Source organism: Gouania willdenowi, chromosome 22 (assembly GCF_900634775.1).
Source record: "Gouania willdenowi chromosome 22, fGouWil2.1, whole genome shotgun sequence".
Lineage (NCBI taxonomy): Eukaryota > Metazoa > Chordata > Actinopteri > Blenniiformes > Gobiesocidae > Gouania > Gouania willdenowi.
The window spans coordinates 27621028-27644063 of NC_041065.1; the positions used below are offsets into that span (position 1 = coordinate 27621028).

Genomic DNA, 23036 nt, shown 5'->3' on the forward strand with positions numbered 1-23036 from the left:
GGGTTAAATATCCAAGGCCTAGTTTTTCAAAAGCTTTAATCTGGAAATTATTTTTTGCCATCTATGATAACAATTTTGTTTAGTTTTTTTTTTTTTTTTAAGTTTTGAGTCTATTTCTCAAAGCAACATCAGATGAGATTAATTTGATTTGGATTTAAAAATAATCAGTGACGCCATTACTTTATTAAACTGTTTTATCATTGCATGCATCACATCAATTAGTGACAATTAAATATTTGTGGTGAATATTAACAGCTTGGGGGGGGGGGGTATTTTGAGGGTAAACTATTTGTACCTCAGTCGAAAGTATAAATGACAAAAACATGCTTGTATCACATGACAGTCATTTTTAAATCTCATTGATCAACTTTTTTTCAAAATCCAAATTTTTTCCAATGCTAGTAAATTAACTAACAATTATTCACAATAAAGGAAATGTGAGTTTAAGTTCACTTAATGCTGGATATTGTTGGGCTCGTGATTATGTAATTTACACCTAGAAGGGCAATCTATGGTACATTAATGTTAAAATTGCTCTTTTCTGCTCAAATCTATGGGCTACTTGAGCTCAAACTGGTCTGAATGTGGCCCCCGAACTAAAATCAGTTCAACACCCCTGCTGCAAGGCTGAATACGATAAGGTCTACCTAATCACTGTAGCCTGATGGCTGAACAAATGTTTAATAAATCTGATATTTTGTAAGCTATGCTGCATGATCCAAATACATTTGATACACTTAAATTACATTTTGGGTTTAATCCAGATTTTTTAAAATCAAAGTGATCCTAATCCTACTAAAATCTTCCCCAAACCCAAACTAAAGGTTTGATGTGGATCAAAACCAAGAATTGATTACGTGATCTAATCCATTTTTACTTTTGAAAAATTTATTTTCAAGATTTCATCCAATCCTTTATCCAGAATCCGAGTTGATTACTTTTGAAAAAACCAGGCCCAGGTTTGTAATCAAAGCACCGATCATAAACATGCAGGTCAAATGTCAGGTTGGAGCTTTATTCCCCCGTGCCTCTGTTTTTAAACCGATTATCTGTTCAGTGTTGGTCTGTCTGGAGCCAAAACTCATCTCCATCTTACAACAAAACAAAGGCTCATCTGACACAAAGCTCCCTTTCTTTCCTGAGCGAATCACAGCAACCTGTCACTTCACTCCCAGAGCATAACAATGCACTTCCTAAAGTGGTGAAAGGGAATCCTACCTAGATCAGAGTTGAATGAGATGCTGGTGCTGGTAGAGACAGCGAGATGCTAGTCATTGGGTGGGTGTAGTCTTGCAGTGGCCATCAGTCACAGAACAGCCCGTGTGAGGGGTTGTTCTTGTGCTCGTACAGTATCTGTGCTGGTTGCCCTCTGGCTCACCCTCAGAACATACTTCAGAATGCTCAATAGAACAAAGCTGAACCCGTGTGGGCTTGAGAAACAGCTGCAACTGTAACAATGGACATTACAGTTAGATTACTAAACACAAACAGTAGCATTTAACAGTATTTGTAGATTTTTTTGTGTTGGTTTAATAAAACTTTCAAATGTGGGACGTTTTGGAGCTTTGAACACATCACTTTGTACAACACCGTCAAATATAACCAATTACATACGGATCTACCAGAAGTAAATGTGGTTGGAGTAACATAAAAATGCAATTTTTACACAGCAAAAGTGAACTTTAATAAAATTAGATATGAAAAAAATGATTTACTATGGAAAAATAGACCTTTGACATGAAAGAAAAATAAATTAATTATGACTGTATAAAAGACTAAAGCTTCATACACTGGTTGGATCACAACGGGAGCACAAATATGCTACTGAACCTAAAAGATAAGCACTGACAGACCAATATGATAAACAGGGAAACGACTATTCCTCTCCTTGCAGTCTTTGGCCATGAAAAGACAATCAGTCCAAATGATTAATGTGGAGGAAGGATAGTGGTCTCTGTTCCCGATGCATCAAAAGAACAACCTGAGAGGGAGAAATCTGGAGTATCATCCTCAACAACAGCTGATGGTGGAAATGTTGAACATCCTTTTAGAAAAATCCACAATTTAGCACCAGGGGAAGCTGCAACAGGCTCAGAAAGCCTGTTATTACACTTTGGAAAAAAGCAGGGTGAGGGTCAATTATAATTGTAATCGCATAATTGATAAATACAATTATGGTGTAATTATAATTGTAATTTTAAAGATCTGTTGCTGTCATAATCGTAATTCAATTGTAAATTCATTAAGATAATTGACTTTGTAATTGCCATGAAAATTCTATAAAAATTGTCAATTGTAACTTATTAAACTGGGGAACCATGTTAGAGTTCATGTAACATGTAGTTACGTTAATTATTAAAATATGTCTCATATTATTTTACAGCTAACAGAAAGCTAACCCAAGAGGAAGGTTCACTTTTATTAAGTTACTGTATTTATTTCAGGCTCGGTAATTGTGATTAAATGCAATTGAACTTTAGTAATTGAGAACTTAATTGTAATTGGCTTTCTGAGGATAAAAATCTATTGTAAATTAATTGAAATTGGAAAAAATGCAGGTAATTGACCCCAACCCTGGAAAAAAGTCTTATGTTATTGAATGTCTGATAGGTATGTATTGTACAGTGAGGAACATGAATATTTAAACACCCTGCAATTTTGCAAGTTCTCCCACTTAGAAATTATGGAGGGGTCTGAAATTTACATCGTAGGTGCAATTCCACTGAGAAAGACAGAATTAAGAAAGAAAAAAAAAAAATCAGGAGATCACATTGTATGATTTCTAAATAAATAATTTGTATTTTCTTGCTGCACATAAGTATTTGAACACCTGAGAAAAGCAGTGTTAATATTTGGTATTTGGAAGCCTTTGTTTGCAATTCCAGGGGCCAAACGTTTTCCTGTCGTTCTTGACCAGGGTTGCACACACTGCAACAGGGATTTTGACCATCTCCTCCACACAGATCTTCTCTAGATCTGTGTGGAGTTTAAGCTCTCGCCAAAGATTTTCTATTGGATTTAGGTCTAGAGACTGGCTAGGCCACTCCAGAACCTTGATATGCTTCGCGAGGTATGTCCTTCTCTGAGTATGTCACCATGGTAACATCGTCCGTGAACTAAACCTGCTCGCTTGCAGGTTTCATCAAAGAAACCCAGGGTTTCTACCTGGCTCCGCCTACCTGAACACCTTTTCTGAAGGAACACTGGGGTGAATAAATTCCGGGTGGTTACCATGGTAGTTCGTGTAACCGTCGATCCATTGATGATGGCTTTTTATCGTGCGCGTGCACATAAGTAATCCAAAGTTTACATAATCAGGGTTGATTGACCCACTTCATACCAGCTGTAATGGAATCCCATATCCAGAGTTTCCCATCGTGGGGTATGCTGACAAAGAGTTTATGGATAGACTCAGAGTTTAACCCTCCTTTATGGAACACCCCTTTGGTCTGATTCCTCACCTTTCTTATCATCGGTAATACCCCACGAGGTGAGATCTTGCAGGGAGCCCTAGTCCGAGGGAGACTGAGTCATCTTTAGCCTCTTCCATCTTCTAACAATTGCTCCAGCAGTTGATGTATTTTCACCAAGCTGCTTGGCAATTGCCCCGTAGCCCTTTCCAGCCTGTGGAGGTCAACAGTTTTGTGTCTGGTGTCTTTTGCCAGCTCTTTGGTCTTGCCCATGGTAGTAGTTGGAGTCTGACTGCCTGTGGGGTGGACAGGTGTCTTTAACGAGCTCAAACAGGCACTACTAATTTAGATGAATAAGTGAGGTAGAGGTGGACTTTTTAAAGGCAGAGTAACAAGTAAATGAGAGCCATAATTCTTGCTGATTTGCAGGTGTTCAAATACTTATGTGCAGCAATAAAATACAAATAAATTATTTAAAAATCGTGTAATGTATAACAATTTTCTTTGAATTCTGTCTCTCACAGTGGAAATGCACCAGTGGTGTATTTATTAGTGGTGTGAGAAGAAAAAGCACCAAAGTTTTAAAAGTTTCTCTGTGTTAACACAGTTTGTACCACTGGCCTTCACACGTCTGTCTGTCATGTGATCTGAGAAGCTGCCTTTCAGTCCGCAGCAGTTAGCATGGAACGCTAACACTGGAAGTGAATGTGTTGGTGCTGATGTACTTTCCCGTCCACGTGGGAGTGAGTGTGTGTGTGGATGTCCGTGTAGATTTTGGGGTATATTTTAGCCGTTATGTTGGGTCCTCCTTGGCTGAGGAGCAGCTGCTGCTGGGCCAGATACTCCTCGTAGTTGGTGGAGCTCAGGCAGTCTTTCTCTGGGCTGGAAGAGCTGGAGGACGGGGCCGTGCACGCTCGCTCCCTCTCCCGATGCGGCAGCCGGTGAGAACCGGGCAGCACCTGTGCAGCTGTAGCGCTGGGTGGAGGAGGAGGAGGAGGAGGAGGGCAGTGTTTTCTGCTCTGGCAGAACCAAAGCATCACCGTTCCAAATATAAACACTATTCCAGCAGGGATGCCAATGATGACGGGCCAAGGAAGAGAACTGGAACCGGGTGGAAACACGGGCGAGACGGGAGGCTTTTTGTCTGCAAAGCAAAAACAAAAATGTTTAAAGAACTATATCCAGGCCATGGGCTACGACAGCTATCTGTGCACCCCCACAAACCTCTGACATCATATTTTTCTGATGCTTTAGGGTGTTCTGAACATGAAATAAAATGTTAACACTGCATAAGTTGGGATGAACTTGTTCATACAATGGTCAGTGTATGTTTTGGTTAATGAATTTTCTGTTCAGAATCAAAAGTGGTTATTTGATTTTCGTTTTCAAATTTAAAAACTAAAATTGAAACTCAACACATATTTCTTCATCAGGGTCAATTTTTAATTTTTGTTCCTAAAACCAAAAAACAGAAATACAAGAGGACAAAAACAAAAAAAGATAATTTTTTTATTATGGTGAGACCGGAAGTTGTTCTTTTCAAGATAAGAGCACATATATGAGGACGCTGCTATTTTTCTGGTGCCAAAATATATGAATTATGGCAAAACAAGGCTTGTCATCTGCAGAAATTGCTGCAAAATTATTGCACCAAAGTGGGAGTGAGAGTTTTTCAGCAAGACATGTGAGGAGATTTTGAACAGAAAATGGTTTAATCCGACTCACTGATATATATATATATATATAAAAAACATGTATCAGTGATTTGGATATAAAATATGTAATAAGTGCAATATATTTGTAGCAATTTCTGCTGATGACAAACCTTGTTTTGCCATTTCAAAAATGATTTCGGAGTACGATTCCAAACACATTTTAAACAGCATGTAAAATATAGAGATAATTCATATATTTTGGCGCTAGAAAAACAGCAGCGTCCTCATATGTTCTCTCATTTTGAAAAAAAACAACTTCCGGTCTCACCATAATAAAAAAACGGGCGTTGTTTTGTTTTTGTCCTCTGGAATTTCTGTTTTTAGTTTTAGAAACAAAAATTGAAAATCAACTGATTTTTAAACGTTTGTTTATCCCTTCTTGACCCTGATGAAGAAATATACCTTGAATTTGGAAAATGGAAATCAAATAACCACTCGTATTTTGTTTTCAATTTCCTTTTTCCTTTGTACCCCTTGTGCACATTGTACAAATGTAATAATTATTCATTTTCTATTTCTGTGAAGCCCATATCTCAGGTTTAATTTGACACTAAATCAAAGTTTCTACTACGTTACCTCACAAAGTTATCAACAGATTCAAATAATAAGTAATATATGACAAAATATGACCAGCATTGACACTTTTATGACAAATCTATGCTTCTGAATCTCTTGCAAACAATATGCTTTGATTTAAAAAAAAAAAAAAACTCACAAGACTTATTAGCTAAGTATGACTATCAATAAAGCTTTTTAAACACAGTTTCTGGTGTTTTGGTTGTTTGGCTGTTCTTTTTATTGTTCAGTATATTTTTCTGTCGTTTTGTGAGTTGCTGGTAATATTCAGTGTGATTATCATTTTTAACTAAAAATAAACATTATAAAACCCCATATTTATAATGCTTTTATTTGTTAATTTACCTCTCTCGCTGTCTCTCTTCTCTCACTCTCAAGTGCCCCCTGTAGTGCTATCACGTACTACAAGTACATGGACCCCAAATTGAGAATCACTGCTCCATAGGCTAAAGTTGAAATGAAGCACAGATTTCTGTCCCAGCGGTGTGTTTTTGCGTCTGCGTTGCTGACACGGTGAACATACAGGTCTCACCTGGCAACACGGCGAGGAAGGCGTTTCGGAAGCTGTATCCCATGGTGTTGGCGCCTAAGCAGATGTACATGCCAGCGTCCTCCTCCTTGGCTCGGGTAATGAGCAGCTTGTTGAGGTAGGAACCGTCGGGCCTCGACCACACGTCCCCGGTGGGCAGCACCACAAACTTGTGGTCTCCCACCTCGATGGTGGAGTTGTAGCGGCTCTCCTCGTTGGACTCCACCCGTTTGAGCCACTGAATGACGGGCTTGACGTCGCTCCTCACTCTGCACTGGAAGGACGTGGTGCCTCCATAGTCCACCGTGGTGTTGATAGGGTGTGTGCCCGTCAGGATCGGCTTGGAGTTTGTTCTCTCTGCAGAGACCAGAAAAAAAGGATCACAACACAAACACACATGTATGTATTATGAGGTGACAGCTTCACTGTGGAGGTGCTTATCATTGGGAGCCTCAGGCCTGGGACGTAGAACAGACGGGGCAGAAAAACCACATGTAACATAAGAAGTATGTGTGATTAGTTCCACTCTTTCATTGCTCCTGGTTGTACAGCGTACATTCTCATGAGGAGGAGGCAGCAGCTTTAGGGTGAGGGGTGGGGTGAGGGGGGTTTGGCTCTGGCAGACAGCTGGGGTTTAATCAGCTCCAGATTGGGTGGATGGTCTCGAAGCCCCCCACCCCCCTTGCAAACAACAGGGCTCAGGCCCTCAATCTCAAGCATGCTTCCTCAATGTGCTTCTCATATACATGATTGCACAAGCATGTTCATCAATGCAACAAGGCTGAGACTAAGACCGCAATCAGGCATCGGACGAGGACTGCTCTGAGGGAAGATTTTTTTGCCTGAAGTTACAATTCCTATTTGTCAATAAGCTTTATTCAGAAACTTACTTCAACATCACTGGTACCTCACCTGGCTCAAATCATACATCTCCGACAGACAGCAATTCATCAGCATCAATAACTGCAACTCCTCAGTTGCTTCTGTATCACAAGGTGTCCCGCAAGGTTCAGTACTTGGCCCTCACCTTTTCATCTTTTACATTCTCCCCCTTGGTAATGTCATTCAACATCATGGTCTCCACTTCCACTGCTACTCGATGACATCCAGATCTATATTTCCACCAAATCTGTCACCAGTTCAACTTGCTCCACCTTGGATGCACGCCTACTTCCTTGACCTCAACTTTGACAAATCCAATCTTATCATCATAGGTCCTAAAGCCCAGGCAAACTCTGTCCACAACTTCTACATCAACCTCAACAACACTACCCTCATCCCCTTGGACTTATTCTGGACTGTAACCTTTGCTTTGAACAGCACGTCAAGCAACTCACCAGAACCGCTTTCTTCCATCTTAAGATCATTGCCCACCTTCGCCCATCACTCTCCTTCTCTGCTCTCCCTCTGGAATTCACTTCCTCAAGACATTAGAAACTGTACCACTCTGACTCTTTCAAATTCTGCCTCAAAACCACAGGTGGACTGGCCATCTGGCATTCCGGGCATCGTCCCAGTGGGTTGTCCACCTGAAGTGGGCCAGTCCGGTCCGCTACATTTTTTTTTTACGAGCTAGTGGAGTCAGACATGGAAACAGATGGCCAAAAATGGTCCAAAAGTGGCGAAAAAGTGGCAAGAAAAAAGTGTAAAGTGACTAAAATGAGCCAAAAGCAGTAAAGAGTGGCCAAAGAATGGGCAAATGAAGAGGAATTAGTTGGTACCGTTTGGTAAAGGGTAGCTTCAATGGGCAAAATGTGGCAAACATTAGTGAACATGTGCAAAAATGTGGAACAAAAAAAGGCTAAATGTGGGGGAAAATGAAACAAGTGGTATTTGTTGGGCAAAAGTTAGCTTATTTGGATGAAAAGTTGCCAAAAAAATTAAGGAAAGGACAAAAATTGGATAAAAGTGTCGAAAAGAACTTTATTGGCAAAAGGTAGCTAAAAAGGTGTCAGAACTTTTTGAACAAGGAAGTTGCAAAATGGAAATAGGTCTAAAAGGGTTAAAAAGTTTCTGGATGGAAAATGCCAGTACTGATTTTTAGTCCCAGTCCACCCATGCTCAAAACTCATCTATTCATACTTGATTTTAACTGCTTCTCATATTACTTTTACTGCTACAATGGCTATTAATACTTTCATTATTACATGTACTCTACTTATTTATCATATGTACTTGTATTGTAAAGTGTCTTTCAATTATTTTGAAAAGAGCTATATAAAAATAAAGATATTATTTCCTGCTGTCGTAATATTACAATGATTAACAATGTTAATATAAACTCATCTTTAAGTGCTGCTACCTCCAGGTGATTATTTCTTTAATGCACGCTGCTCAGCTGTTTTTGTTGATACTCACGTATAACCTCCACTTTGTAGGTGGCGTTGATTTCCCCCGCCCGGTTAGAAACCCTGCAGGTGTATTTGCCGCTGTGCTCCGGCATGAGGTTCCTCAAACTAAGGGTCCACTTCTTCTGACGGCCCTTTCCCACCTCCTGCTCCGTCAGCGGCCGGTCATCCTTGAGCCACACGATGTCCGGCCGTGGGTTTCCATTGGCTGTGCATTTGAGGCGCACAGAGCTGCCCACAGGACGAGCGATCACCCTCTTCCTCATCTTGGCCGGCTGGGTGAAGCGCGGCCGCACTACAGCACCAAGACAAAGAAGAATACGATTCAAATCAAAACATATAGTACAAATCAGGTTCTCTGTTCCAGTTTATTTGTTTCAGTCTAGCAAAAATCTTCAAACATGAATTATAATTTAAAATATATATTGTATAACAAGACTAAAAGAGGCAGAAGCAAAAATGCTCATATGCCCAACATAAATCATTGCATTCAAGTTACCATTCTCAAATAATACACACAAAAGAAATGCAAACATTGAACAAAGTACACTTTATACTCTTACAAATATATTTCTACTTCTTACATAACTTTCTAAAATATACTTTGACATTTTCTTTTTGAAAATAAATAGTGTGTCACTCATTTTTATTTCTTTATCAACATTATTCCATAATTTAACCCCAAGAACAGAGAGACATCTTCATTTTACTTCTAATCTTGCCTTTGGTACAATAAACATAAATTGATCCCTTAGGCTGTATTATTTGCTGGTCTGTGGAGAGAAGTATTTTTGAACGCTTCTGGAAGAGCATTTCATTTAGCTTTAAACATTAATTGTGTTAATTCATAATAAACAATATCTTTAAAGTTTGAATTTAACACATAATGGATGTGTTGTATGGTCTTAATACCCTGCTTTGTTTATCAATTGTATGGCTTTGTATGTATCATTACCAATGGTCTTTATTTCCTTTTATTTCAAGTTTCTTCAAATACCTCTTTTTTGGTTCCCAAAATTGTGATATGTATATGACATTTATGTGATTACTGGGCGACACTTTATTTGAAGTTTTATACATAAGGCCGACATGACACTGTCATTATTATGACATGACACCTGTCATTAAGCGTCGTTCGTTACCCTAACCCCACTAGATCCCTTCACCTAACCTAATGCCAACATAGCTCCAAAGGTGTCATAGTTTAGCAAACGACACCTTATTCATGCTAATAATGACAGCGTAATGTCAGCCTTAAGTATAAAACTTCAAATAAAGTGTGACCTATTATTGCATCCAAATATGGAGCATTTTAAGCCATTTTTTTTAACTTGTTTTAATAAAGGTTACATTTTTGGGAACTTAAACTTTGGCAGCAACTAGTTCGTGTGTGTCCCAATACAAATGGCATCATGGTTTGGTCTGTTGTGCATTTATGTTTAAAAAATAAATGAATGAATAAATGGATCCACTGAAGAGACTCACCAAGTTTTTCAGCTCCTGGCTCTGATTCTGCTCCCTCTGATGGTCTAGGTCTGGCTTTATCAGCACCTAAGTCATCTGTGTACAGGAAAAACACAAAAAGTTAGTCCAAAGAGATAAAAAAGGTATGTAAGTAGCGCATAATTTAAATAATTAAAATATACCAGCAGCAGTAGGGGGTCCAGCAACGGCAGACGTCTCAATATTTCACTTCTTTCATTCTTTTAACTCACTTTGGCAACGATGTTCCAATTACAAGATTTTCAGTAAAACTAAAACCTGGCCACACGAGAACAGCCGTCTTGGATTCTTTAGGAGTCACTTCAACATTTGTCCACAGGCCCCTCTGGGAGGGTTACAGATCCAGGCCCATATTCTGTGGCATTTGGAAGTAATGGGATCGGTTTTCATAAACTGGGCTCCAGCAGACAGCTGTGCAGTTTGTGTCACAGGCAGCCTGACATCACGCAGCAGCGCTAAGACTAGGGCTCGGAGAAAATATAATGAGTGAAACCTAATCTGAGGGTTTGTGATGAGTATAGACTTTTCTAATTAGGCTGTGATGAATTAACGAAGCCTATCCTGTTGCTCTGAAAAAAACTGAGATGCAGACGGAGACATCATGAGGGTCTTTGTTGACTGAATTAAGTTGTCACTTCACATCAGATGTGGTGGTCACAGAACATCAATCAAACATTTTCTCACGCTCATGTAAAAGCAAAGGTCTCAGAGTCACAGTTCAGCATTAAAACATTTCATAACACCAGACGGTTCGTAGAGGTAAAAGTAATGGATTACATATACTCACTTTACTGTAATTCAGATGCTTTTATGGGTACTTGTACTTTTTTGAGTATATTTCTAAATCAGTCATTTTACCTGTACTTAAGTATGTTTTTAAAGAAGTAACGTAACTTGTTACATTTCTACATCCAACCGTTACTGAGTAAATTATTTTAAAAAAATTGGTACCTTAAACCACTGTTTCTCAAATGGGGGTACGTGTACCCCTAGGGGTACGCGATGGCACTGCAGGGGGTACTTAAGAGAGAGAGAGAGAGAGAGAGAGAGATAGTGGAAAATTAACAAATAAAGTGTTAGCAAGAGATGACGGGAAAATGATAAAAACTATAGACATATCTATTCAGGGATTTTCAACCTTGTGGTCCGGAACCCATTTGGGGTTGCATGAAATTTCTGAAAAAATTAAATAGATTTAATTTTATTTTTAATTAATATTCTTAAAAAAAGAAAAAAAAAATGATCAAAAAGTAATTCTAGAAAAAAAATCTTTATATCAAAATGGGGTAACGATCCAAAAAAGGTTGTGAACCACTGTGCACTAAATACTGTTTCTTTCCACTTATTTAAAAAATGAGATTCTTTAAAATGTGTGTTAGCACTCATTCATTCCATCATTATGATCTGTAGTGATTTTTAAATAGTTTTCTAAGCAAAATATTATAGTCGGACAGAGAGTACTTGAGCCAAAAAAGTTTGAGAACCACTGCCTTTAAACCACAGTAATGTACTGATTTCAGGTCAGCAGTTTATGAAGGCACTATTGAACATAATCCATATGTTCTTAGTCGTGCCATTTCTTTCTCTTTTTTATTTTTATTATCGTATTTATAGCTTTTTGTACAATACAGACACACACACGGGACACCCAGCAGTATTACACAAAACTACAGAAAGAAAGAGAGGCAAGAAGCACAAAACTAGAAGTCCAAAGCTGCCTGTAGCCAGCAAAAAAAATGTAAAAAAATAAATAAAAGACTCTCTTAAAAACAGTCCTGGTAAAAAACAAACAACAACAAACCCCCCCCCTGGGTGGGAGTCAATGAAAATCCTCAGTAAATATGCCAAATGAAACAGATTTTACACACAACGTAGCAGCACAGCTTAGTCGTGCCATTTCTGATCAACGCCAAGCATCCACTTTCTAATGGTTCAGGTTGGTGGTTTCTACCGATTATGTTGTTACTCACATGGCACTGTTTTAGAGTTCACAAATGTAGCTATAATTAGAGCCTGAGATTTTTCTTTAATTGAATAATTGGTGTTATTTTATTAATTTTTTTTTTAAAGAACTATACATTTTGACAACCTTTTATTCTATACAGATGTTTTTATGGAAATTAATTAAGTTCCAAATGTGCAAGATTTGCTCTCTTCCTTTTTAAGTTTATACATGAGATGTTTACTGTACGTAAGGAACCGTGGCAAGATGTATCACCACATAAAACCGTGGGGGTAAAAGTAACTAGTAACTTTTGCTTTGAGTACTGTTTGATTGAATTGCTTTTACTTGTAGTTGAATATTTAATGTATGACTTACTTGAACTTGTACTTGAGTACAATTTCAATCAGGTAACAGTACTTCTACTTGAGTAGGATATATCAGTACTCTTTGACGGTTGGTGATTCCTACTGCAGCGCAGCCCAAAACGTTAGATTTTTAAGCTTAGTTTGGCATGCTGCTGGATTCCCTCTCAGAGTTTGATTGGCTCAGGTAAAAAATCCAGATGTGACTTCTAACCCCCCCCCCCGGTTCTGCCTCCCTCTGCATCTCCCAGAAACCCTCAAAGCTCTCCAGGGTTCTGTGGGTACAAAACCTCCTTTGTTTGTCCCCTGTAACACCTAGCTCAGCCATGATGTCATGGCTGTTTGAAGGGCTTTAACTGGCCAACTATAATAACCCATTCCTTTAAAAAAAAAAAATCAGCCACCGCTGGATGAAATATTTCTCTGTTACTCACTTTGGCTCTGTACATTCTACCGGTTCTTGAACCTCCCAATCCAAACACAAACACGTCCCACACTGTCGGGGTTTTCTTTCGGACTGTGTTTTTTTTTTTTTTTTTCTTGAATCTATTTCCTCTTGACTTTTTGGCAATTCTCGAGAACAATGCTGCCCTTTATATGTTTGTCCTGTTAAAGCTATCCCTTGCCACCATTGTTTTTCCACAATGCTGGCTCACTAAGCTGCAGACAGGGGGGAAATGGGGACATCTAATGGCTGCCATATGAATGTGTGTTATCTATTTATTCTAAATTTTACTAAATAACCTTATCAATAAGTGAGGAATGCCTTAAAGCAGTGGTTCTCAAACTTTTTTTGGCATACGTACCCCCTTTCTCTTATACCTGAATCCAAAGTACCCCCCTTTGTCCGACTACAACATTTTTGCTCAGAAAACTATGAAAAAAACAACTATAGAGCATAATGATGGAATGAATCAGTGATGTCTTAAAGAATCCCATTGTAAATAAGTAGAATGAAATAATATCTAGTGTCTCAAAAAATTATTAATCTCTATAGTTTCTTCCACCTGTCCCTTGTATTTTCAGTTCATGTTCTAATCAAGAATATTTGCATCATCCTCATTATAATTATCATTTTTAACTAGAACTTAATGTTATAAAACCCCATATTTTTAATGCTTTCTTTGTTAATTTTCCACTTTCTCTCTCTAAAGTACCCCCTGTAGTTCCATCACATGCACCCCCACCCCCCCCCCCCCCCCCCCCCGGAAAATGGTTCCAAGGGGTATAGTCCATGTAATCTGAAATAAAAGTAACGTTATGCAAACAGGATTTGGTGCCAATCAGACTTTAACTTAGCCAGTCTGGTTTATCATGCAGACAACCTGAGTCTAACCATGGTGTCCCCTCAGTGTTTGGCCCTGTGACGCCATTCCCTCCCACTTCATTCACAAATCCAGGCACAGGAACAAGTCACCACACACACACACACACCCCCGCTGGCCTCCCGTGCAGCAGAATCACAGGGGAAAAAAATAGCCTGATGATTCGGGATCTGAATGAGCTCCAGATGTGGCTGCAGGGACACTGTAATGTCCAGGGAAAGTGTGTGTGCCTTGCATTACACTGTGGATGGCTCTAAACAGTTACCACATGTGAGCGCGCACCACACACCACACATACACACCACACACCACCACAGAGCAGCCTAGCAACAGAGGGCTTTAAAGATGAGAGGAAATGTCATCAGACCATTTCCCTTATGTGACAATAACAAGCAACGCCATCAGCAAAGGTGAAAGTAATGGATTACAAATACTCACGTAACTGTAATTGACTTGCTTTTATGGGTACTCATTGGTACTTTTTATTTGAGTATATTTCTAAATCAGTATTTTTACAAGTAAGTTTTAAAAGAAGTAATTTGTTACATTTCCACACTGAACTGTTACTGAGTAAATGATTTTAAAATTGAGTACCTTAAACCACAGTACTGTACTGATTTCAGGTCAGCAGTGTATGAAGGCACATTGAACATAATCCATATGTTCTTAGTCGTGCCATTTCTGATCAACGCCCAGCCACTTTCTATGGTTCAGTTTGTGGTTTCTACCTATTATGTTGTTACCCACATGGCACATTTGGCATGGCTTTGTTTTAGAGGTCATAAATGTAGCTACTGTATACTTTATAGAGCCTGAGATTTTTTATTTTATTTTGAAATGAATTAATTGGCGTTATTTTCATTGTAAAAAATAATTGTATATTTTGACAAACCTTTTATTTTATACAGATGCCTTTGTGGAAAATTAATTAAGTCCCAAATGTGCAAGATTTCATCTCTGCCTTTTAAAGTTTATACATGAGATTTTTATTGTGGGAACTGTGGTATGATTTATTACCAAAAATAAACGTGAAAGTAACTTGTAACTTTTACTTGAGTATTTTTTGTATGACTTACTTTTACTTGCACTTAAATACAATTTCAATCAAACAGTACTTCTACTTGAGTACTTCTACTATATCAGTACTCTTTACACCACATGTGTCAAACTCAAGGCCCAGGGGCCAAAACCAGTCCTTTAGAGCAGTGGTTCCCAACCTTTCTTGTCTTGTGTACCCCTTAAGCCTTTTTGTCATACCATGAGTACCCCCTCACTCATACATGTTCATGATTCTCCAAAAGTAGAACATAACACAACTGAATATTCAACGCAAGTCATTTTAATTCATCTTCATAAATTTAACAATTAATATTCAGGCATTTTCTTCTTATTTAACTTCAATTAAACATAAAATTATGTTGCCTTCAAGGCAATAGAAATGGTAAATATAAGAAATAACATTATAGTAAACTTTTGTATTATTAATACTAATATATTATGATTATATTGTTATTAAAGAAAAATAATAGTTGAAATTAGAAAAAAATAGGAAGAAATAAAAATAAGTAATATAAATAAATACAAAACAAATAATTAACCTGCCTGTGTTATATATAAGGTTTATGACATTTCCCACAAAAGGAGCTTCTTTGAATATGTCCCCTTTAAACAAGCATTTAAACTTTAAAAACAAGTCATAGCACACACGTACCATTTTATAAACGGACTTATGAAATAAGAATATTTTTTATTATCTTGGAAATAAATTCTTAATTTTTCCACATACCCCATGCAATGTTCTCACGTACCCCTAGGGGTACGCATACCCCTGGTTGGGAAACACTGCTTTAGAGCATCCAATGCGGCTCACAGGAGAAATAAAAAAATGACAGAATAAACAAAAATTATTGTGTAAATGACCAAATAATCCAGTTGTATATATCACACATTCACCAATTTAATGAAACTCCACACAATATTTTTATTGTGGCGTTTCATTTACTCTAAATTACACAAAAATTGAAAACAAAATCAATAATTTTTTTAAGTAATATTGAACTGATATTGAAAACTAGAGTCCAATGACGGCCCATTTTAGATCAAACTGGTCTGTATTTGATCCCTGAACACCTCTGCTTTACACATCTGGCCATCAGAGCAATAAACCTTCTTCCTGGGCACAAACATTGAAAAGCAATCACGTAATACTTCATATGACAATAACACATTAACACTAACGTGGGACCTGCTGGAGCTGGAGCAGCTCACGATGGAGGGATTGTGCAGAGGCTTCAGTGTATATCAGCCTGTTGTGGAGGTGACGGGACCAGTTGTTAGGAGACCACCCCAAACAGGACCAAACAGCCAGCTGAGGGGGGGATTGAGAGGGCGCCATGTTGCACTGGCTGCACAGATTTTTCACATAGCTCTGGGGAGGACAGGCTGTCTACAGGCAGTTGGGAAGAGGGATATCTCTGCATTCACATCACCTCTTAGATTCTCCTCGTCCCTCCAGGCTTACGTCAGCTCGCCCCGACTCTTTATCTGACCGTCTGTCTTCAGCGGGCTCCTCCACTGAGTCCCACGCCATGTTTTGAAACGTTATGCTTCGCACTGAAGCCGTGAGCTTGGACAGCTGCCAGGGTTTAGTCGACCCCTCGGCTCTGACTGGGATTACAGTTGCTTCTTCGAAATGTTCACTGGGCTCCAGTCCAGTATGTGACATGAGGAATAGTGTGGATAGACCAGCACTTGGAGCTGCTGGTCCTTGTTTATTGGAATTTCAAATAAATAAACTTTCCTCAATCTAAAAAAGAAAAAGCCCTCCCAGCAAGTTAACAAGCAGCTATTAAAGTCAAACGCTTTACAATTAGCATTTCCAGCAATAATGGAAAGTTGTTACTCATGTTATTTGTGAACTGTTTGACTTCACTGACTTTTACAATCAGGCTTTCTAATTTGTGCTGTTAAAAAAATGAGATAGACCCCTGATGGGATGATTATCAACACTAACAAACACTGAGCTGAAGGCTTGCCAGTGTCTAATGTCTACATGGGCAGCGAGTGGACCGGGGGGATCATCATGTGGCCATCAGCCCTAATTTTTTGCAGCCCCCAAAGCAAAACCCCCAAATTGTAGTTCAAGAAGTTGGAAGGAGTATGAAGCATAATGTAATATAATACACAAAATAACTCCCAAAACACACAAATCGGCAGGAAAATGCACAAAGTACAAAACCCACAAAAAATACACAAAATGACAACAAAGACACAACCACCACTTAAACAAACAAAATGACTACAAAAACCCACAAAACAACAACACATTACAGAATAGCTCCAAAGACACACAAACTGTTGACAAAATCACATGAAATGATGTGAAAATACAGAAAAACAAGAAAAAAAATCACAAAGTGACCACAAAAAGGCACAAAATTACAACAAAAATACAAAAACTCTCTCCAAAAATACACAAAATGACAACACACAGACTAAACAATCACTTAATTAAACAAAATACCTACAAAAACACACAAAACTACAACACATTACAGAATAGCTCCAAGACACAAACTGTTAACAAAGTCACACAAAAAGACATGTAAAATACAGAAAACAACAATAAAAATACAGAAAGTGACCACAAAAACGCACAAAATGACCACAAATACCAGAAAAATAAAAGATAAAACCCTTTTTTCACTGTATTAATGCTCAGATTGGGGATTATTCTAAATACTGACATGAATGTTGATCATTTGTGGCCCCCGCTGTGATAGAGTTGCCCATCCCTGGTCTAATGGGATGATGGACTAGAGAGCAGACTCTGGTTCTTCAATGTCTGTCCTGAGCTCCATTTCCCCAGAGGATGAGAAGGAAATGCAACAAACCAGATCAGAATTTAGTGTCAGACCACAAACTCCCTACGTAACCCCGTAAAGGGCAAAAACATGGCAGATAGAAATCTCACAGAAAGAAGTTTCCAGGAAGGGTTTATGATCACACGTCCTGAGGTAGTGACACAGAGCCTCATGCAGTCACAAGAGGAATCCTGCCAGTCCTTCTGAAGCATCTTCATCCTCGCTCAGTCGCACCGATGCCAAAAGTAAAACCAGGCAATTATCTGTCACACAAACACACTGCAGCCATAACGCTTTTATCAAAGACTGTGGCATCCGCCTGCATGTGTCACATCTACACTTGAGATCTTAATGCATTTAAATCCAAAAACAAAATCCACATTTGTGTTTGGCTCCAAAGCAGAAAGTCTGGTTCCATCTAAGTTCCATACTCGCTTATCCTGCACAGCTGGAAACTGGAATACCGGAAGCCTCAGGGCCAGAATTATCCCAGCAGACACTGAAGACCAAATATTCCCAACAAACAAACAAGCAACACTGGTATTATTATTATTTAATTCAGTGTTTGCCAAACTGTTCACAGTCCCGTAGCCCTTCAGACAGTTAACCTGAAGCATGTACCCCCTACTCCTGCACACTTAAAAAAACATAATTATGTAATGTCATATACAATTAGCCGACTGGCATTTTCAGTGAGAAACCAATCTATTTTTTGCAGGGGAAAAATAAATCTAACAAACATTTGTTTTATTGAACATTTGGCAGAAATACAACACATGAATCAACCTGAAACTGTGAAATAAAACTTGCAACAACTTTTATGAGAAGGGTGAAGTTGAAATGATGCACATAACTCTGCCATGTTTGGCTGCATTCCATATTTGATGAAATTATTTCTCTGTCTGAGGCTGCATGAGGGGGCTCTGCCTGTGTCATTTGTGGCAATGCATGGAGGCTCCTGACTGCTGGTCGATCTAATATTCTAGTTTCTAATGTTGCGCTATTTTTCAATTTTTATTCACATACCCCCTATGACGATTTGCGTACCCCACTTTGGGAACCTAGGATCTAATTGTTTGAACAATCTGTGTTGCAAAATCTGATTTTTTTTTCCTAAAAATTACCTCATAATCACTACCCCAGTTAACCACAAGGGGGTGTAACATTTTTTTTTACCCAGCTCCCATTACTGCGGTGGTTCTCAAACTGTGGGGTGCACAACGTAGTGACGGGGTGAGGTTGGGGGTGAGAATACCCCCACAAAATGTATTTAGATATTCAGATTATGCTTTAATAAAGTCTTGTAATGCCATTGTTTATTTTAATAAAAATGTTCAGAAAGACTGTTTGGCCCTTAAAGTGTCGTGCAGACACTTCTCACTACAGCCCAGTAAACCTTGACATTAGAGCTGGTTCTGTGCCTTTCATTTCACCACAATCAGCAGACACCCTCTCTTTGAACTCCCTGGCAACCTCTTATCAGAGGTTAAAAGTAACTGATTACAAGTACTCACGTTACTGTAATTGAGTGGCTTTAATGGGTACCTGTACTTTTTTGAGTATATTTCTAAATCAGTGATTTTACTTGTACTTAAGTATGTTTTAAAAGACGTAAAGTAATTGTTTAAATTTCTACACACAAACATTACTGAGTAATTTTTTTACATTTTTTTTAAAATGATCAACGGACATTGTGAAACTATAAAAAATGAAATGACCAGACAACAATCAAATGGATCACATCATAGCCGACCAACCAGATTAAACGCCAAAACAGCATTAAATGGAGGTTATTTTCTCAGTTTTAGAGTTAATAGATGTAGCTATACTTAGAGCCTGAGAATTTTGTTATTTTATTTGAAAATTAATTGTATATTTTGGTAAAATTTTCATTTTATACAGATGCCTTCATGAAAAATAAATAAATTTCCAATTGTGCAAGATTTCATCTCTTCCTCTTTAAGTTTATAAATGAGATATTTACTGTATGCAAGGGAACGTGGCAAGATGTATTACCAAAAATAAACGTGGGGGTGAAACTAGTAATTTTTATTTTGAGTGTTATCTAATTGAGCTACTTTTTACTTGTACTTGAGTATTTTATGTATGACTTACTTGAACTTGTATTGTACTTGAGTACAATTTTAATCAAGTAACAGTATTTATACTTGAGTAAGATATATCAGTACTCTTTACACCATAGTGTCAAACTCAAGGCCCGGGGGTCAAATCCAGCCCTTTAGAGCATCCAATTCGGCCCCCAAGAGAAAGTAAAAATCAACATAAACAAATTATTGTGTAAATTACCAAATAATCCAGTTGTAGATAACTCAAATTCACCAATTTAATGAAACTCCACGATATTTTTATTGTCTCTTACTGAGCGAGACTCAAAGATAACACGCACCTTGTGCTGTGCCCTGATTTGATCTGTGTTTTTAACTCCAGTGTGATTATGGTTCTTCAGCTGAAGCGCGGCCATCATAAGACTGGCAGCAGAGAGTGAAAACGTAGCGCTGCTTCAAATTAGGCATCTTACAGTAATTAGGAGTAAACACAGCCTGCCTTCACGCGCCTCTCTGCTCATTCATCACAGTCTGCTCTTGTGCAGAGGAAATGCAGCGTATGTGCAAACCACTAACACACTTTTTGGGTCGGATTTAGCTTCATCCTGCAGTCAACTGCTGCGTTAGTCAGCAGACAAACCAACGCTTTGACGCAGAGTGTGTTTCCTATTGCAGGGCTGTGGACCTCCTGCCTAACAGAGTGTAGCCTCAGGAGAAGGACGAGCTGGAGATCCAACTGAGTCGCAGAGGATGAAGTAGTATGAAAAAGAATCCTTTGCCGCTGTTGACTTTGGGCAGAAAGAGGCGGGGGCCGTACAGCACACAATAGATGAGAGGATCAGCCTCTAATCCGTCATAAATCCATTATTTTACAGCTTGACCCAGAGAGTAGTGATGTCTTCTGACATTCTAACAGTGAACAAATGAGGAAGATGGTGCAGACTAGTTGTACAGATCTGGGACTGACTCACTGCTGTGGTCTTTGGGTTTAGTTAGCAGACTAATGACTTCATGTTTATAGGTGGGATCAATTACATTTTACCATGTTCAATAACAATTTAATTATGATTATGGTAACTGCTATTTTTTTCCAATTACAAATAAATTGCAATTTTTATTTTTTTCCCCCTGAAATTCAATTACAATTACGTTCTCAATTACTAAAGTTTAATTACAATTTTACTAACTTTTATTAATATAGCAGTGTGATGGTTGTATGTGGTTTTCTGTGTGTGGTGTCATTCTAGCATCTTTACATTTTAGTGCATTGATCTTCAGTACTCAAATAAAAGTATAGAGACTTGAATAAAAAATGAGTATTGAAGTTGCTCCCTTACTTGAGTAAAAGTAAAAAAGAACATGCTACTAAATGTGCTTAAGTAAAAACGTTAAATGCCCCTTAAATAATAAGACAGGGTTTTTAAACCAGCAAATTCCATATCTTTCATTTTTTTTTAAGAACTTGTAGAAAAACGGTAAATGGAAACAAGTTAAATCTGTTACCTTTGAACATCTGGATAATTTAGCACTCATTGATAATACAATTTGTAAATAAAATGTGTCAAGAAAAAAAACACATATGCTCAATTAAAACCAAGAGCAGCTTTGAGTTGAACATTTTAAAAATGTTAACCATAAAACTAAGGGACCTGCCTAACAGAAAAAAGCTCAAACTAACCAACATTTTCATTTAAAACCTCCCGTTTTGGTCTGAAAATGAGTCGTGCCGCTGAAAAGCCTTTCACAAGTTTTTGCGGTTGTTGGTTTGCTTCTTTTACGTGTGACGTTATCTTCGAAGATCTTAAAAGTAACGAGCTCATTTTCAAAAAGTAAGAATTAGAAAGTACAGATATTTATTTAAAAAAGTAAGGAGTAAAAGTCAAAAGTCGCCAAAAAAAGAAATACTCAAGTAAAGTCCAAATACCAGGAAAAACTACTTAAGTACAGTAACAAAGTATGTACTATGTAAAAGCCCAACTCGAGACAACACTTGGAATCTTAGCAATAACTATAAACTCTGTACAAAACATTCGTTACATTCCCAGTATCGTCCCTATTAAAATTATCTATTATATTTTACCTCTAACCAACTAATCCCTAACCTTTACCACCTGTATGAGTGTATGAGATTTTTTCCCAATTACAATTACAATTGATGTGCCTGTGAAGCTTGGATTCAATCAACACACAACAGACTCCATCTCCACTCACCGATGACGATGAGGGTGTAGTTAACGTTAACGCTACCGAAGCCGTTGGTCGCTTTGCAAACGTACGTCCCCGTGTCGTCCGCCTCCACCTCCTTGATCTTTAGGCCCATGCGAAGGATGCGGAAGCGTATCCAGCCACTGTGGATGTTGCGCCCGTCTTTGGTCCACATTATGAGGGGCGGAGGGTCTCCTTCCACAGGACACGGCAGCTTGATGGCAGTGCCGAGTCGCGCCGTCTGCCGGTGAGCAACTTTCTCAGATACCCGTGGAGGTCCTGGCAACACACAAATGTAAACATGGTTATGAGACTTATGTCTATTAACTTTCCTCATGTTGATAAAATTTTTATTTTCAAACATGCAGCAGTCCGTAGTTGGACACTTGTGTATGTTAACACCAAACGCGTTTCGGGTGTCAAAATCGTGCCTCAGTTACGTAGTTGGACGCTTGTGCTCATTGAGCTGGACCCGTCGAGGAGAGGGGCTTCTCTGTTGCCGGTGGTGTTCGCAGAATGGATGATATTGTGCAATCAGTTACGTTCATAATTCATCCAGTGACTGTGATATGGTGAGGATCATTGTGTTGAGAAGGCAGTGTTTCCCGTCGGATGTATTTTAGTGTGACTCAGGGTGTGCACTGTGATGTTAGTGGGCTATAGAGAAGTGTGGTTGAATGGAGAATAAAGTTTGGAGTTCCTTACCGACCCCCGTTCATCGGCTCTACATTTTACACTTTATTTGCGCTGTTTCTGGATTCACCAGATCTGTGCTGGGACGAGAGTCGCTTTCAGCGCTACTTCCATGTTTCCCGTGCCCAGTTTGACAACCGGCTGACCGGCATCGGTGCTCGCATCTCCTACCAGGACACCAACTACAGGCGCTCTATGCCAGCAGAAGTCGCCTGTCCATCTGTCTCCACCTCCGGTTAGTGTTTTTTTTTCTTCTCATTAATCTGAATACGTCACGTTTGGGGAACGCTCCTGATTGGTCGACGCGCCGCAATATGCCCCAAAAGTTAAACAATCTCAACTCCAGTGTCAGCCGCATTGGAGGCGCCGGACGCATGTCAAAAGCGTTCACCGCGCGAAAAGCTTCAAAACACGGCGCATAGTAGGCACGGGACGAACAGCAGGACCTCTGAAGCTCCCTAGGAGCGCATCCAACATGTATTGTGAATGTACATCT

General features: G+C 38.8%; 1 protein-coding gene across 1 annotated transcript in view; it reads right to left on the minus strand.

Moving 5' to 3' along the window:
- Positions 1–2509: 2509 nt before the first annotated feature.
- Positions 2510–23036, minus strand: part of LOC114456332 (fibroblast growth factor receptor-like 1) — a 45474-nt gene continuing 24947 nt past the window's right edge. The window contains exons 3-7 of the mRNA XM_028438021.1: positions 21854–22126; positions 10064–10138; positions 8589–8873; positions 6234–6587; positions 2510–4554 (exon numbers count right to left, since the gene is read on the minus strand). Coding sequence (XP_028293822.1) covers positions 4100–4554; positions 6234–6587; positions 8589–8873; positions 10064–10138; positions 21854–22126 — 1442 coding nt within the window. The 3' untranslated portion in view covers positions 2510–4099. The remainder of the gene's footprint in view (positions 4555–6233; positions 6588–8588; positions 8874–10063; positions 10139–21853; positions 22127–23036) is intronic.